The sequence below is a fragment of the Epithele typhae genome (assembly GCF_022376455.1).
Source record: "Epithele typhae strain CBS 203.58 chromosome Unknown BXZ73scaffold_43, whole genome shotgun sequence".
Classification (NCBI taxonomy): Eukaryota; Fungi; Basidiomycota; class Agaricomycetes; order Polyporales; family Epitheliaceae; genus Epithele; species Epithele typhae.
The window spans coordinates 185,767-200,267 of record NW_025954234.1 but is presented as its reverse complement, the minus strand read 5'-3'; the positions used below and the strand labels follow the sequence as shown (position 1 = coordinate 200,267).

The 14,501-nt window shown below is 60.7% G+C and overlaps 6 protein-coding genes across 6 annotated transcripts; 3 read left to right on the top strand and 3 right to left on the bottom strand.

Moving 5' to 3' along the window:
• Positions 1–36: 36 nt before the first annotated feature.
• BXZ73DRAFT_50715 (uncharacterized protein) lies at positions 37–1,238 on the top strand (the record flags this gene model as incomplete). The annotated part of the gene is made up of 5 exons (XM_048020488.1): positions 37–239; positions 418–593; positions 647–715; positions 771–938; positions 1,006–1,238. The coding sequence occupies 5 exons, from the start codon at positions 37–39 to the stop codon at positions 1,236–1,238; spliced, it is 849 nt and encodes a 282-aa protein (XP_047875509.1).
• An 880-nt stretch (positions 1,239–2,118) lies between these two features.
• Positions 2,119–5,031, top strand: BXZ73DRAFT_50788 (mRNA capping enzyme-domain-containing protein; the record flags this gene model as incomplete). The annotated part of the gene is made up of 5 exons (XM_048020505.1): positions 2,119–2,902; positions 3,254–3,832; positions 3,999–4,238; positions 4,310–4,939; positions 4,997–5,031. The coding sequence occupies 5 exons, from the start codon at positions 2,119–2,121 to the stop codon at positions 5,029–5,031; spliced, it is 2,268 nt and encodes a 755-aa protein (XP_047875508.1).
• An 879-nt stretch (positions 5,032–5,910) lies between these two features.
• BXZ73DRAFT_79368 (uncharacterized protein) lies at positions 5,911–7,277 on the bottom strand (the record flags this gene model as incomplete). Its single annotated transcript, XM_048023074.1, has 6 exons — positions 5,911–6,128; positions 6,249–6,323; positions 6,356–6,504; positions 6,572–6,733; positions 6,786–6,990; positions 7,115–7,277. 6 exons carry the CDS (start codon positions 7,275–7,277, stop codon positions 5,911–5,913), a joined length of 972 nt encoding a protein of 323 aa, XP_047875507.1.
• An 803-nt stretch (positions 7,278–8,080) lies between these two features.
• On the top strand, positions 8,081–9,211 carry BXZ73DRAFT_103701 (uncharacterized protein; the record flags this gene model as incomplete). The annotated part of the gene is made up of 11 exons (XM_048015665.1): positions 8,081–8,132; positions 8,181–8,192; positions 8,246–8,261; positions 8,320–8,359; positions 8,415–8,515; positions 8,564–8,623; positions 8,685–8,712; positions 8,765–8,822; positions 8,878–8,902; positions 8,959–9,085; positions 9,137–9,211. 11 exons carry the CDS (start codon positions 8,081–8,083, stop codon positions 9,209–9,211), a joined length of 594 nt encoding a protein of 197 aa, XP_047875506.1.
• A 119-nt stretch (positions 9,212–9,330) lies between these two features.
• On the bottom strand, positions 9,331–10,292 carry BXZ73DRAFT_103700 (uncharacterized protein; the record flags this gene model as incomplete). The annotated part of the gene is made up of 2 exons (XM_048015664.1): positions 9,331–9,837; positions 10,140–10,292. The coding sequence occupies 2 exons, from the start codon at positions 10,290–10,292 to the stop codon at positions 9,331–9,333; spliced, it is 660 nt and encodes a 219-aa protein (XP_047875505.1).
• A 1,159-nt stretch (positions 10,293–11,451) lies between these two features.
• Positions 11,452–13,919, bottom strand: BXZ73DRAFT_50702 (uncharacterized protein; the record flags this gene model as incomplete). Its single annotated transcript, XM_048020486.1, has 4 exons — positions 11,452–12,013; positions 12,069–12,319; positions 12,380–13,450; positions 13,524–13,919. The coding sequence occupies 4 exons, from the start codon at positions 13,917–13,919 to the stop codon at positions 11,452–11,454; spliced, it is 2,280 nt and encodes a 759-aa protein (XP_047875504.1).
• Positions 13,920–14,501: the final 582 nt, after the last annotated feature.

Sequence of the window (14,501 nt, the reverse complement as noted above, 5' to 3'; positions counted from 1 at the left end):
ACGTTCCTTTCCTCCCCCACGCGCACAATCCCTCTCATGCCCGCCAAATTCGCTCGCTCAGGCCTTTACCCCGCCTTCGGTGTCACCGCCCCCTTCGACCCCGCCCACGAGCTCGTGACGTCCTACTGCTTGCCCCCCGTCGCGCTCGCCGCCCTCCGGCTCTCAATCGGCACCTATGCAGCCTTCGCCGTCATCTTCGAGCTCGTCCGCGAATCCGTGCGCGACCACGACGCCCAAACGTGAGTTCCTTCCCCTTGCACCCCGCGCTGCCCCTACCCTCCGCGCACCATGCACGCGCAGCTGCCCCGTGCGCCCACGACACCCATTGCGAACTTTGTCGCCGCGTTCGCGCCGCGAAACCCGTGTCCGAGCGCCACCGTCCAGAGACTGAGCTGATCCAGGCCGCCTTTCGCCCAGGTACCTCTCCTACTTCACACACCTCTCGTACATCGGGATCATCGCCTACCAGTTCGCGGCGGGCGTGCAGACGCTGCTTTACGTCTTGAACCGGCGCAAGAGCTACCCCCTGCAGCGTTGGCCACGCTTCCTGCAGTTCCTCCATCGGCTGCTCTTCGCGACCATCACTTCGTTTCGTGAGTCCAATTCCAGTCCGCCGCACCGGCCCACCGTGAACCATGTGCAACAGCCATCGTGGTGACCGCAGTATTTTGGGCTCTCCTTGCCGATGCGCAGACGCTTGGGACGACATATTCGAGTGAGTGCCGTGCGTGTATACTCCAGCTGGGCGCATTGACCGACGAGCGGCGCAGGATGGGACAACATCTCGGTGCACGCGATGAACTCCGTGTTCCTCCTCGTTGAGGTCCTCCTCACCAACATGCCCCCAAGCCCATGGACCCACCTCCCCATCTGCATCGTCCTCCTCGGGGGTTACCTCGGCGTCGCGTACATTACCCACGCGACGCAGGGCTTCTACTGTGAGTCCCACCAGAGAGGAGACAGCTGCGCATCCGGTCACTCATCCCCCCACCCTTCGTTCCGCAGCCTACTCCTTCCTCGACCCCGCGAAGGAGCACGCGATGCTGGCGGCGTACATCGTCGGCATCGCCGTTGCAGAGTGCGTCGCCTTCGCGCTCGTCCAGGGCCTCACCCTCCTCCGTCTTCGCCTCACCAAAGGACGCGCCGGGACACGCCCGGGCTCTGCGCTCAGCGGCCGCGCGCCCACGGAAGACTGGGAAGAGGTGGAGCCCCCATCCCCCGCCGGGCATGCCGTGTAGACCGCCCGGTCATGCATATGCTTCTCGCTGTTCGTTCGCCCCGTCGAGGCACACTCGATAGAGACCCAACGAGGCGCGCTGGCAGGTATATTGCAGGGACTCAGAATGGATGGTTACAGGTAATGCACACGTGTACATACGACACTGTTGCCGCTGTCGCTGCTGGTCGGGTGCCTGCGTGTGTAATTTAATGCTATGATTGCATATAATGACGGACGAGACGGTTTTGAAAGCACTTCATTGGACTGCTCGAGTGTCGTGCCAGTATGGATGGCCCCGCGACAAGGCTCGGCTTCGACCTTTTCCAGCAAATTTCCTGCGCGTGTAATGTCGGGACGTACCACGAGGTTTCCTAGCGACGAGGGTGTCATTAATTTCGGAGAGTACGGAAGATGGGAGTTCATAAAATGTCGGAGGGGTCGTTGAGAGCCCTGAGGAGGGGAGACTTGGTGAGGCGATCGCGATCTGAGCAGCCAAGAGGCTGTTGAGTTTGAGAGAACGTAAAGAGCCTTCGCGTCCGCGATGCGCACGGTCATGAAACAACGCGTGCACGGGCGAAATGCGAACAGGCAGCGTCGCTGAGCGAAGAGGAGTGAGGCTTGAGCGGGACTGAGAGCGCGCGGGAGGCGCACGTCGCTGCGCTCAACGCCCTTTTGCCTCCCGCCACGACCTACCACGCCGCTCGCGCCTCTCCCGCCGGCATTCACCCTCTCCTCGCCGCACGTTCGCCCTCTGCGCGCCCCCCGATACCTTTTCGCGCCTGCTCGCGGTCTCCAGAAACGTCGCTGAGCCCCTGCGGGCGACTCAACTCCCATATCGAGCCTTCCTAGCCTGCTCGCTCGTACGCACTCTTCCTCCCCTCCCGCGTCCTTCGCATCCCATGCCTGCATTCGACCCTGTCCGCGATGCGGTCCTCAACTCCCCCATCGCATCCACACACCCCCTCCCCGCCTCGGCCCGTATGCACCATCCCGCCGAGCGCACACCGCAAACCCCTACCCATCCGTACCCCGCCCACCTACAATCGCACGTTCCGCCACACCCTCAGCAGCACCCCGGTATGAGGGCACACGGGATGTCAATCATCACCGACCGTACACACGCCTCGTTCGACGCGAACCCCAGCGCCGCGTTGGTGAGCCCCCTAACCCGCCGCGCGACTGATCTTTCCATGCTCCTCAACTCCGACCCCGCACCCGTCGACACACCCCTCTTCACGCCCACAACGCCCCGCGCACCCGCCACGCTCTCCCACCTCCTTCATTCAGACACTGACCAAGGTCCCGAGCCCGACCAGCTTGCCTACATCACGCCTCTCCGCAGACGCTCCTCCGCCGCTGTCTCCGACACCTCGCAGTCATACTTCACACATCCGGGCAGCATCAACAACGTCCGCCGTGCGTCCTCGTCGTCCGTCGCCTCCAACGAGGCCGCAGAGCGTGAACGGTTCCCCCAGCCGCGCCGCGAGTCTTTTGGACTCTCTCTGCCCGGCGCAGCCGCCCCGCCAACCGTGGCCTCGTCCTCTGCTTTCTCCTTTTCCTTCCCCTCCGGCCCCAGTTCTCGCCCATCCACCGGCTACCCGACCCCCTCGTCGCGGCCCTCGACGTCTGGCCAGCCGTCCTCAGGCATGCCGCCACCCCAACAGACGGTCTATCGCTCTCCTCGTGTGCCCAGTCCGCCACCCCCAGTCGCCGCTGTCGTCCAGTCGCCACCTTCGCCCAGGCCTCCCGCGAAACGTACCCGCCGGCCGAAATCGCCAGCGAAACCGGCATCCTCGGTTGCAGCAAGCGTGCAGCCGCCAGCCCCCGTGCATGCAGCCGCGTCGATACCGCCTCCGTTTACGCCAGCAGCGGGGCCCATATTGGCCGCGCCTGCCCCAGGACCTGCCATTGCGGCTTCATCTGGGCCCATACTCGCCTTTCCATCGACCTCGATCCCCGCCCCGGCAGCCCCTGCCCCTGCACCGAGGGCGATCCCCGCACCGAAGCCTGTGCCAGAACCTACGCGGACGCCAGCTCCAGCACCTGCCCCACCCCCGGCCGCGCCGACACCACCACCCCGGGCGAAGAGTACTTCAGCTGCCGCCGCCCCCGTCCAGCCGCCAACGAACCCGACCATGCCTCCCAAGCCACACCCGACCAACAACGGCGCGCATCCCAGCAACGGCGCGCGCCCCAAATCTCGCACGGCGGCCCCCGCTCCTCCTCCTCCTGTGACCGCCGCACCTTCCTCGTCCACATCGTCGCTCCCCCCGCCCTCGTCGAGCCTGCCCCAGAAGCCGATGCCGCCGCCGTCCCCGCCGCCATCGACATCGCGGCGGAGCGCGGTGCCGTACGCGCCGCTGCGGGTCTCGCCGGCGGCGTCGGTGCTCGTGCCGCTGTCGCCCGCGGAGATGGACCGGTACCGGAACTACGCGGGCGGCGTCGGTGCCCATATCCTGCGCAAGCGGAAGCGCGTCGACAACCTCCTTGGCGACGGCACGCCCCTCAAGCGGGAGCAGCCGGACGGCGGGTTCGGCGACGAGGGCCAGGGCGAGGTCGGCGGGCCGCTCAAGAAGCGGCGGACCGGAGACGTTGCTGTGGTAGTCCAGCATTGTGAGTCGCCCATTGCGTTTTTTTCTTTCGATTGCTGCGTGTGCTGCGTGGGACGCGCACGCTTTCGTGTTGTTGGTGACGCGGAGAAAGGCGGAGCCCCCGTATGCGCTCTTCACGCGGCTCGTGTACGATCGAAGCTTTGGTTTTAACCATCCGTCACCCACAGACAATGCGCGACCCGACGTGGGCGTGGCGCAGCGGCAGGACTCGCCCATCATTGGCCTGAAGAGTTTCAACAACTGGGTGAAGAGCGTGCTGATTACACGCTTCGCCCACCCGGCGCTTGCCGCTTCGCCTGGGCGCCGCAACGGGCGCATGCGCGGACGCGTGCTGGACATGGGCTGCGGGAAGGGCGGTGACCTGACGAAATGGGCGAAGGCGAACGTCGCAGAGTACGTCGGTCTCGGTGAGTCCTCCCTTCTTCACGCGCACGCACGGGCGGGGGCGGAGTGCTGACGCGCACGCGCACGCACGCAGACATCGCGCAGGTGTCGGTCGACCAGGCGCGGGGGCGCCACGGGACGTCCAAGGGCGCGCGGTTCACGGCGAATTTCTTCGCGCTCGACTGCTACACACACGGGCTCGCGGACGAGCTCCCCGCGCAGCTGCTCGCGACGCCCTTCGACGTGGTCTCGCTCCAGTTCTGCATGCACTACGCGTTCGAGAGCGAGCGCAAGGCGCGCACGATGCTCGCCAACGTCGCCACCTGGCTCCGTCCCGGCGGCGTCTTCATCGGCACCGTGCCGGACGCGGACCAGCTGATGGCCCAGCTCGACGCGCTCCCCGCGGGCGCGCCCGACCTGTCGTGGGGGAACGCGGTGTACCGGATCCGGTTCGAGGACCGCGCGGCGCGGCCCGTGTTCGGGCACCGGTACTGGTTCTTCCTCCAGGACGCGGTCGACGACGTGCCGGAGTACGTCGTCCACTGGGAGAACTTCGTCGGGCTCGCGGCCGAGTACGGCCTGCACTGCGTGTACAAGAAGGAGTTCCACCAGATCTTCGAGGAGCACCAGGAGCACCCCGAGTTCGCGCCGCTGCTGCAGCGCATGCGCGTCGTCGACGCGAACGGGGAGAGCCACATGGACGAGGACCAGTGGGAGGCGGCGAGTGAGTGCTTCCTCCTTTGCCGTGCTGGTTGACGGGCTCGCTGACGCGGTGGGCCAGACATCTACGTCGGGTTCGCGTTTGAGAAGCGGTGAGGCGGGGGAGCGTCTGGGAGCGTCTGCCTTTGCTTTTTCCCCCCCCGCGGAGTCTTTGCAGTGTGGCACCCATTGGTTAGCGTGTACTGTCCATATGCGTATGCTATGCCAGAGTGTATGTGATCTCCAGTAGTACCCAGAGAGGGCGAAGCGTGGTCGCGATAGGAGCGTTGGAAGAAGCTCCTCTTAGTGCCTAGGCGCCGAGTTTCCCATAACTGGGCTCATGCAAAGAGTGCGCTTACCGGAGCAACCAAGACCGAACAACTCAGTGGCGTCGTTTGTCGGTTCATGTCGGCTCAATAAAACGTTAAGACAGGGGTAAGGAGAGTCTCGAAGCACAATGGCAGGCAGGGCGTGGATCGTGAAGTCCAACAATCAAGCGGTTTAGCCTGGCGGTTGCGTAAATGCGAGTTCCTTCACGCGAAGCCCACAAGAAACTGACGTCGACGATATGGAAGGGGATAGATTGAACGAAATTCTATAGGCACGAATCAGAGAAACCACATAACAGCCCAGATACAACATATTGACCTAGAGCAAAACAAATCCAGACAAGTCACAATCCATGAACAGATAGACGATGGCTCATCCTTTTTATGCGACACCACGGTCACCCACAATTCTGCGCCCATCCCTACGGCGCGCGAGGTCGCGCCAGAGTGTGCGCGGCGCGACTGTGGCTAATGCGAGGTAATGCCAGAGTGCGCGCGACACGATGGCGGGTGAAAACAAGTCAGTACATCATTTCAAGCCTCTCGCACTGCAAGCGCCTGTCTAGTCCGACTTGTCTGTGTTCTCGGGGGGCCATTTTGCGCAAAAAAACTTGCATTTTTCGGGCCGTTGGCTACTTCTTGCTCTCTCAAAAATATTTCCGTTATGCTACTGCCCGTTGTCACCCTTTACGATGCCTGCCATGGTGCACCGGTGGGCGGCAAATCTCCACGTGACTGCATCGATCTCACACGTTGGCCTAAGCATCCGAACGCACTCATGTCTTCTACATCCACTGTCACCTCCCTGTTGCCTCTTTACATTTCCGCTATAGTCTCTTTCACCAATCGCTTGCTGTAAGAACTCCTTCGACTGAGGCGACTTTCCTGCGCCTCAAACCGAGTGAAATTTGAAGATGTGGGAGGCGGGCAGCACAGGACCCAGGACCCAGGTATATCCACCCCGTCTCACTCCCATCTGCATGCGTCATCCCCTCGCGGACACACCGCTTTTTATCACCGCAAGACGCTCTGTGAGCAGCTCTTTGTTGAACGTTGAACATTGAACGTTGAGTGTTGAACCTACCGCACCATGTACACCTGCCGGCATCTACCGTGCTCGCGGCTCCGCGCCCTTGCACCCTCAATTGTCTCCGCGTCCGCGTGCGAGTGCTCCTCATCGGAAAGGCTGAACGCGTGATTGATCAGTTCTCCGAGGAGTGCGTCGCGAAGAAGGAGCGCAACATCAAGGAGAACAAGCACTCTGGATGTGTCCGTTCTGACAGTGCTGCCCTCCACTAGGGAGCACGAAGAGCAGTTCCTCTCCGAACCTTCCGATTCGTTGTCGCACGGGACGACCTGGCAGCGCATCCGCGATATCCTTGAGCTCCAAAACTCGCAAAGCAACACCACCACTTCGGATTTGACGCGCTTCAAAGAGGTCTTGCTCCGGCTGAGCGCGAGGGAGAGGCGGCGTCGGGCGCAGCAGGGTACTAGTGATAGGATAGGTTGGCCAGAGCAGACCGTGTTGTGAGTTATTCTTACGTTGGATCTTTATAGTATCTTCTGCGCACACCATCTCGGCATCTGTACGCAGTCACGCCGAGTTGAGCTTGAATGCATCCGCGGGCAAACAAGATAGATGCAGGGGCAAGGGGCACCGGGCTCCCCCACTCGCATGGGATCCGTGAACCTGCTCTGGGCGTATTCGCACCCGAACCGTGGTCGCCCAAGTCTTTCGCAGTGTCATCTCACGCAACGTATCATGCACCCATCATAATCAAGGGACATTCTTCGCGTTCGCGGGTTCATCAACCGGGGCTGTCTAGCTCGCGCACTGATATATAGACCTGCCCCAGCCCATTACAACTTACTTCGGCAGCCATGGACGGTCCTTCTCATCTCCATCCTCACGTGGCGGCCAGCATCTCCTTGCTTCCGCCGTACCCAAAGCTGCATAACACCTACGGAGCTTTGCTGCTCGGCACCCTGGGCAGTCTGAGGCGAGTGGTTTGTTTCCTCATTGAAGAGATACATGCAGTGGCTCATCGTCACAACTTCAGTCTATATGGTATGCTCGCCCATCAGGTTATTCGATATTTTCGAATGTACAGCAAAGATAGGTGGCTTAACAAGGCATTCGTGAGCGATTGAAAATGATCTCCATAGTGTCTTCATCAGAACTCACACCTCTGGTCTTCGCAGGTGGTCGCCATTATGTCAGTCTTCACGTTGTTCAGAATGGAGGGCTTTCAGTGAAGACATTCTGTTTAGGGTTGTCGATACAGTGCATTTCATAGCGTGCACCCACGCATGGTACGTGGTGTGATTCCCGTGCCGAGCTTAATGACTGACATCATCCAGTTATGCGTACCTAGTGAGTGGGTATTTCCAGCCGCTAGTGCTATTGGGAGGCATCTGGTCTGTTTTCATCCTCGACACGAAGCTATGTTCCTGCTGAGTGAGAGCTTTCTAGGTCTATTCAGGCAAGCCCGTTACTCTGTTCAGGTTTCGTTCCCTTACCTTGCTGGGTCCAACTAGATCCAACCATTGTTAGCGGTAAGCCGAACAGGTTCACTGTTCTAACTTCGGATCACTATAAGACGGATGTTGCTAGGGTTTCGCCATTGTTATATGTCAAAGGTGGTGTTTGCCGACTTTGGGGTTCTAGTGCATGACTCACGCCCTTGTTAGCTTCTTCGCTAGAAGGGTTTATATACGTGAGGCATCTCATTTTTCTATACAACACGACCAACGTCTCTGATTACGAGCAGTCAGCCCACAATATCGATACCTGGTGGTCGTCACTGTAGGTTGAGCAATAGCTCTCGTACGACGTTATGTCACTTAACACTCATGACGTCCAGGTGGTTGCGATGTTTGTCACCTTCGGTGAGTTATTTCTCTCGTCATGAGCTGTGTAACTGACAATGCCTCCAGGGTTTGCAATAGGTCAGTAGGGCACAGTTGCGGACAACCCCAGCCTCACTACTGTTCAAATGCAGCCGGGACAATCATAGGGTCAGTGATCTTCGATTGCTCATGCGACTCTGAATGTAAAGTTGACACGCGTCATCAGGTTTAAATTCCAACGATTTACTCAATACGAGAAATTCTACGTTGGTGGCCATATCTATGTCTCTTCATCTGCAATGCTCTGACGCACCTGCACAGTGGATCGACTCCGCTGCATGCGGAGCAGGCATGATCGGAGACACGCTTATGACCACTGTTCTCGTCGTGACTCTGAAGCGTAACCGCAGTGGCATCAAGCAGTAGGTGTACTTCGACGTGCCCATGCTTCATCTTCTGACACTACACAGGACCAACAATATCCTAAACAAGCTCATACTGTATACCATGACCACCGGTTTGCTCACAACGTATGGTACTGTCTCCACAAAACACTGATAGTATATGATCACTGAGGAACTCGATGAACAGGATCTTCAACCTGTTTGCACTGATCATGGTGAGCATTTCCAGTCCACAACTAAACATCATTTTGCCCATTCCATTGCTAGGCATTAGCGGTTCCCGACACATTCATATGGATCGGTGTAGAGATTGTCACGATTCGGCGTGAGTGGTGACAGCTATGTTGATTCGTGCCCTCTCGCTTACGGTCATCACGCAGTTTACACGAACTCAGTGCTTGCAGTGTACGTGTTAATGATTGAACTGCGCTCGATTGCTCACGTCTATCCGCATCATGCAGTCTCAACACACGGCAGTCTCTCACCAATGCAGGAAAGTTATCTGGTCCTGTCCAGATCATGTCCACTCGCATCGGGACCTCAACTCAACTCACGCACAACCTTCCTGCGATCGAGATGGGACAGATGGTGAGCCCATCTGTCATCAGAGCCTGGAGTATTTATAACACGCCTGGGTAGAAACCCTTCGATTACTCCCGTGGGTCTGGGGCGGGCATTCAGTTCGCAGGATCTGAGTCACAGATGACCTACTAAGGACAATACAGCCGAGCTGGAAAGCATCATCCACGTTGCGGGGCTTACATTCACCGCCCCTTCCTGATGTACAGACTGCTTTTATCTATCGCACGAACACTTCTTCGAAAAAACCCTCCTTACCCATCCAGCCCGATGATCCTCCGCATCTTCCGCTCCCCCCGGTTCTGCCGCGCAGTCTCACAACACTCGAGCCCGAAACACACGTCGTCCCAAAACTCCTGCTGCGCATCTTCACCGCCCCCCGGCCGCTCCCTCCCGTCATGGCTCTCGAGCACGACGTACGCCGGCCCGACCTCGCTCAGATCCAGGAACATCCTGTCCAGCGCAAACGCCACCGCGAGCGCGTTCTCCGCCTCCGGGTCCGGCGCGCAGTCGAACTGGAGCCAGTGCAGCTCGTGCGCCATGGGCGGCACGTCCGGCACTGCGCCGGGGCGCACCCTCGCAAACAGCTTGAGCAGGTCCCCGCCGTCGCCGCCACCGCCCGGCGCGCTGAGGTCGAGGCCCGTAGGGCAGCCGGAGGACCTCGAGGCGCGGGCAGCCCTGCGGGAGCGCGACGAGCGTGCGGACCGAGACCGCGGGGGCCGCGTTCGGGTCGACGTCCGCGGGGGCCCGGCGGCGGGGGGCTGCAGAGTGTGAGGTGTTCAAGACGCGGGCTGTCCTCGGCCGCGACAATATCCCACACGCTTTCCGCACGTACCCCCGCTTGTCACCCTCGACAATGTCTTCCGCATCCTCTTCTTCCTCACTGTGCGCTTCGACTTGGTCTAGCCAACACGCTCTCCCTCGCCGACGCGCTCTCCCTTACCGCCGCCACCCACACCCGCTTGATGCAGACGCGATCAGTCTGGACGGTTGTCGCGCCTCCCCGGTCAAACACGGTCAGCGACCGACGCCCTCCCAGTCAGACCAGTACAAAGGAGCGCACCATGACTTTCTGCCGGAGCGGCGACATGTGGCGCAGGAGCTCGGATTGGATGTTGCCCGGGTTGAGCGCAATGGAGATGATGGCACCGTACCGCTTCGCGACCTGCCGGGCCACGATCACGTTGCCCTGTGCGGACGCGAGGTGAGCACGCATGCTTGGTTAGACAGTTAGAGGGCGGTTCGTTATCGTCGTGGTGTGCTTTGTGGAGGGTGCACTCTGGTGCCCCAAGCTCATGCGCCGTGCCCGACACATGCTCGAAGGCTCGTTGGCGTCACAGTGCTACATAGTATTGGGAGGAAGAGATTGCACGGTGTTAGTAGCAACTGCGGGGCGAGACGATGGAGCGCTTGCCCGGAGCCGGAACAATACGGCCTGGGCAAGTGCGCAAAGTGCGCGGCCCGCGGGAAACGAAGTGTAGCTAATCCGCGCACTATACACACAGCTTGTTGCAAGGACCGTTTACATTGTTGGTAGCGACTCGCGAAAATACATCTTTAATCTGTATCTTGTGCTGTGGGGCAGAATGCAAAAAGGGGGTGGATGTACACGTGGAGGAGTCCGAGCGGGGTCGCGTCCCGAGGAGGCGCCGAGGAGGAGTGGGCAGAAGACTAGACGGGAGGAGGAGGGCAGGCGAAGGGGAGGAGAGGGCAAAGGCTATCGACAGCGCGACAGACTGCGGGAGAAGGCGTAGGACACGGCGACGGTAGGCGGGATCAAGATCATAGGCAAGCTCGCTATGTACAGGAGAGGAGGGGGGGGCATGGGCGACCGAACACTGAACGGAGAAACGGACTGGAACGACAAACCTTCAGGCCGGCCAACGGAGGCCGTCCTGTAGACGTAAATACACGGTGGGTAAATGCGATCGGGGTGACGGGGTCGAGACTGATGGTGTGGATGAAGAGTCGGGCTTGGGGTTTGGGAAGGAAGAGATGGGAAGGTAGAGGACGACCGCTCACGCGCGACAGCTAGACGGGACGGAGAATGAACGGATTTGAAAGCACTGGTAAAACAAGCGGCGAACATGGTGTGAGGGACAACCGAGATGTTCTGACGAAGTGAGAACATGAATCCGTGTCCGCGGATGCCTGGAAGGGACTGCTTCACAAATGAAGCGGCCATCGACCAAGTTCGAAGGGCGTAACGAAGGCGAGGCGGAGCGACGCAGAAAGAACCGCATGGGCTGTCCTTCGCAACGGGCGGCATCGATGTAGCAACTGCATAGTAGTCGAGAGAAATATCCATGCATGGCGATGTAGGGAGGGGAGTTGAACGTTGAAAGACGGCGACGGAGTTTCAGAGCAAGGCCCGCTCAGAAGCCCATGTTCATGCGCGACGGGCCGTAGGTCTCCGCCCGCGCAAGCGGTGCCCGCCCGATCTTCTTGCCCTTGGACGCAACATTCTTAGTCGGCGGCGGGCACGGGCTGTCACCGATGTCGGTGTCGTCCCCGTCGCTGCCGTGGCCGGGGCTGTTCGGGCCCTCAGCGATAGTACGAAGGCCAGCGCGGCGGGTGCGCGCGATGTTCGCGGCCGCGAAAAGCGTCGTCAGGCCCCCGCTCGGTGCGGTGTTGCGCTTCGGCTGCGCGGCCTGGACTTGCTGCGCGGCCCCGGTCATAGAGAACATATTCCCCTCGCCGTACGCGTATGATTTGGTGCGTCCGAACTTGGCCTTGCGGAACTGACCCAGGTCCTCGCGGCGTGACTGCGCGTAGTGCGGGTCGTCCATGCGCACGTACGCCTGCGGCTGGCAGCGCCCGCCGGACTCGTGGAAGTAGCCCGAGTACCCGCCCTCGAGCACGTACAGCTCGGGGAAGTGCACGCGCGGGTACACATGGTTGTTCATCGCCCTATCCTTCGAACGGAGATGCTTAGCGCTGCAGATGGGATGGTCAGATGGCGGTCGCTGAGCCGATAATGCGGAGGACTTACAATGTCGGGGCCCTCTTAACACTGAACTCACAGTGGAACACAAGGATCGTCTTCTTGTTGGGATCGCTGCTCGTAGACGGCTCCGGCTTGTTCGCAGACAGGCCGAGGAGGAACTCCTCCACGCCGGCGGTGGTGTTGATGTTGATCGCGCCCGGGATGTGGCCCCCGAGGTACTCGTAGTCGAACCGGCAGTCGATGATGTGGTAGTTATTGATCTTCGAATCGTAAGCGCCGTCCAGAAGCTTGTTGAGCTAGACAAGGAATCTCGCGTCAGACGACGACACACCGCAAGCAGCTAGATTGTAACATACCGTCGTCGGGTTGATCCTCATCAGCCCGTCCTCGCGCACGCGGTGGCACGGGAGGATCTTGCCGTGCGCCTCGTTGTCGCCGAATCCACCGAGGCCGGTCAAATACTTGCTGCGCGGCGTGTCGCGCTCTGCACCGCTCCGCGACTGGTCGTTCTCGTCGCTATGGCGCCTGCTGCGGCCCGAAGTGCTCAAGACCTCGTTGTCGCATTTCGTGAGCGCAGTCGCGCCCGTGGGCGGGAAGTCGTCCGCGCCGTCGCAGCGGCGGATCGTCTTCATCTGCTGGCGCTTCGCGTACGCCTGCGCGGGCGAGCTCATGCCAAGGTCCTCTTCGAAGCTTGCCTCGCTCGACATCGTCTGGTCGAGTAAGTTGGGGGGCAGCACCGCGGAGAACGCACGGCGTGCGGGGGGCGGACGAGGGGCGCGATGCTCCGAGTGCCCGTCCCCTACCGTCGGGAACATTGGGTGTGCGGTCGCGGGCTGAGGGGACAGGGCACCCATAGGACCCTCGCCGGGTGCGATCATCGCGCTGAGGGTAGGGCGGTGGGGGCGTTTCTTGTTCGCGTTGAGTGCGAGGGTTGTGGGCATGCCGATCCCGAGGCTTGTGGGGCGCTTCTGGTTGGCGAGGACGCGTTCGAGCTTGTGCTGGGTGGGTGAGGATTGCGCGGGCGAGGATAGGTGCCCATGACCTTCATCTTCAGCCAGGTGGTGGTGACTGGGTCGTAGGCACCTCGAGTCAGGCGAGGATGAGCGCCGCTTCTTAGGGAACGGCTGGACCTGGCTTCCAGTGAGACCAGTGACCCCGGAGAAGTCAGTGGCGTTGGCGAGCTCGCGCCCGTTGAGCTCTCGGGCCGGCGTCTCGAAGAAGAGATTCTTGAAAGTCGTCACGGTCGGCGTCGTCGAGGGGAGAGCCGACGAAAGGTTGAAGGCAGCTGGCGCCGCAAATTTGAAAGTCGTCACGGTCGGCACTGCGGACGGAAGGCCCTGCGGCCCTGGTGCGGGGGAGGAAGGCACGAGGCCGGAGGATGTGTCGACATCCATACGGTCAGCGGGTGACGAGGGGATATCAACAGGCTGCCGGTAAACATGTCAGCCAAACAGTTGCAACATGCCTTCTAGTCTCAGGTTGAGAATAAACCACACCGACCTGACTGAAAGCGTCCTTGTCTGAACGAGGTCGCGAGGTGGCAAACCACTCGGTGGGGAGCGCAGCGCGCTGCAGCCGCTTGCCGCTGCCAGTGCCTGTACCCCGCTTGGATGAGCTCACCGAGACGTTTGGTTTGCGCCCGGTGGCGGCGGGCGGCGCAGGCGAGACGTCCATGGGGACATGGTTCGGGTTCTCCGCTTCTGGTGTGAGTGGTCGGGAATCCGTGGGAGGGGAATTTAGGGACATAGTGAATGCGAAAGTAAGCTCGAGGTCAAGCTCGGCATCAGGATTAGTCTCGTTGCGCGCCGGGGCTGCATCCCGTTTGATTCCTTTGCCAGTGAGGGAGGATGACACAGCGAGGTGACCGTTGAATCGACCGTTGCTGAATAGGGACATGCCGAAATGCCTGCGGAGGATTCTGTTCTGGAGAGTTGGCGGGTTTCTCTTCTGTTTCTTGGTTGGGCGTGGGGAGGGCGAATCTTGGGTGAACTCTGCGAGGAGTCGACGACGAACCGCGCGTGATCCGAGAGACCGAGACATGGTGTGGGCGTACAAGTGATAGTACAGGGTGGTTGGTCGATACAGCGGCCGTGGTTGAGTGGCGTGCGGTCGTGGTGGTCGTGAGAGAAGACGCGAGAGCAGAGTGGAAGTGCCGGCCACACACGAATGTGTTCGGGGAGGGAAGCCGGGAAGTGGAAAGGTGAGCGGCAGGAGAAAGGAGTATATACCGGACGGAAAACGAACCAACGGCGAATCGGGCCAAGGACACAAGTCACGGGCGTTGAGCGGGGGCGGCGGCGACTGTGGAGAGGGAGGTCAGCGTGGGGACTCTGATCGGATGCCACGGGGAGGTGAACACGATCAAAGCCCATTGTCCGCCTAGACAGGCGACCACTGGGCACGCAGCGGCCATGCCCATTGTCCGCTCTAACAGGACAGACGCCGGCAGAGCCCCCGACGACGCAGCCGGCCGGAGTT